This window comes from Octodon degus, unplaced genomic scaffold (assembly GCF_000260255.1).
Source record: "Octodon degus isolate 3935 unplaced genomic scaffold, OctDeg1.0 scaffold00234, whole genome shotgun sequence".
Lineage (NCBI taxonomy): Eukaryota > Metazoa > Chordata > Mammalia > Rodentia > Octodontidae > Octodon > Octodon degus.
In genome coordinates, this window is record NW_004524810.1 from 1,041,202 (window position 1) to 1,042,513 (window position 1,312).

The 1,312-nt window shown below is 39.8% G+C and overlaps 1 protein-coding gene across 1 annotated transcript in view; it reads right to left on the bottom strand.

The window, feature by feature from the left end:
- Col28a1 (collagen type XXVIII alpha 1 chain) overlaps positions 1-1,312 on the bottom strand; it is a 199,710-nt gene that overhangs the window by 146,082 nt on the left and 52,316 nt on the right. The window contains exon 10 of the mRNA XM_004645651.2: positions 1,029-1,097. Coding sequence (XP_004645708.1) covers positions 1,029-1,097 — 69 coding nt within the window. The remainder of the gene's footprint in view (positions 1-1,028; positions 1,098-1,312) is intronic.

Sequence of the window (1,312 nt, forward strand, 5' to 3'; positions counted from 1 at the left end):
GGAGAAGAAATCACTTGCCTATCACTTGCCTGCCATAAAAATTCATCATCTCTACACACACAACAAGTAGAGATGCAACACAGCCGTTTCAACTTTCACAAGCTCTTGTACAGTCACAGCAGGAGGGACTTGTGGCAATTCATTTGGTGAATGAAACAGGCAGGCTAATGACATTTGTACTATTCCGCCACCCTAGAATGCCTGCCCCCTTCGTCACACTTCATCTCTCTTTTAAGCTCAGATATTTGGTCTCCTTCATCCTTTTCCAGAGTCCATCTGCCTATATGGACTCCACCTTTCATAGAATCTCTCTCATTGTTGAAATGCTGCTTGTTCAAGCCACTGTTTTGAATAGCTATTTTGTCCTGTCTTACTATCCCAACCGCAGAGAAGAGCCATGTAAAACAAGCCCCTCTATACTCTCATATTTTGCATGATGTGGGTACCCTTCTAGGGATGCTCCTTAGGAACCTTTCCGTCAACTGACTTATATAATGTCATTGTCCCTCTGGTTTCTATCCCCTGTACTTATTTAGGTTTTGGGTTTTTTTTGTTGTTGTTGTTGTTGTTTGTTTTTTTTGTTGTTTTTGGTTTTTTGGAGTTTTTTTTGGTGGAACCAGGGATTGAACTCAGGCCCTTGCACTTGCCAGGGAAGCACTTATTCCACTGAGCCATCTCCCCGGCCCCCCATGCTTATTTAATGTGAGCAAGTGGTAATTGATGTGTTGCATACTAATATTTAGAGTCCATGAATCTCAACGGGAATACTTGTACATTTTAAAAAGGTAGATATTCAGAGACAAGCAATTTTTTCACTCCAACCAAAAAAAAAAACAAAAAAAAAAACAGTAGTTTAATCATCTTTATGGCAACTGCGTCTGACTAGAGTATTACAGTATCTGAGCACCCAAATGAAAGTAATTCTACTAGACAGTTCCCTTTTACTAATACAGTTAGGTTGAGCAGAGTTCATGTCACAGTTCCCAGAATGAATAGTCATCAGTGGACAAAGACACAAGCATTTTTACCTTAATACCTTGCTGTCCAACACCAGGGGCTCCAGGAGGACCATAAGGACCAGGAGGACCTCGATCACCCTAGAGGAAGATAAATGATATGTTTGTTTGAATCAATAGTACTTGTACATAGATAAATGGATGCAACGAGAGACCATACTCATACGTGAAATTAATCAGACTCGCATGTGTAAACATTGTACTGTCTCCCCAGTATTGGAAACGAAAAGAGTAAATAAATCTAAAATGCATAACAGATACTATGAGATGGGAAGAAATTGTCTAAAAGGAAAAAG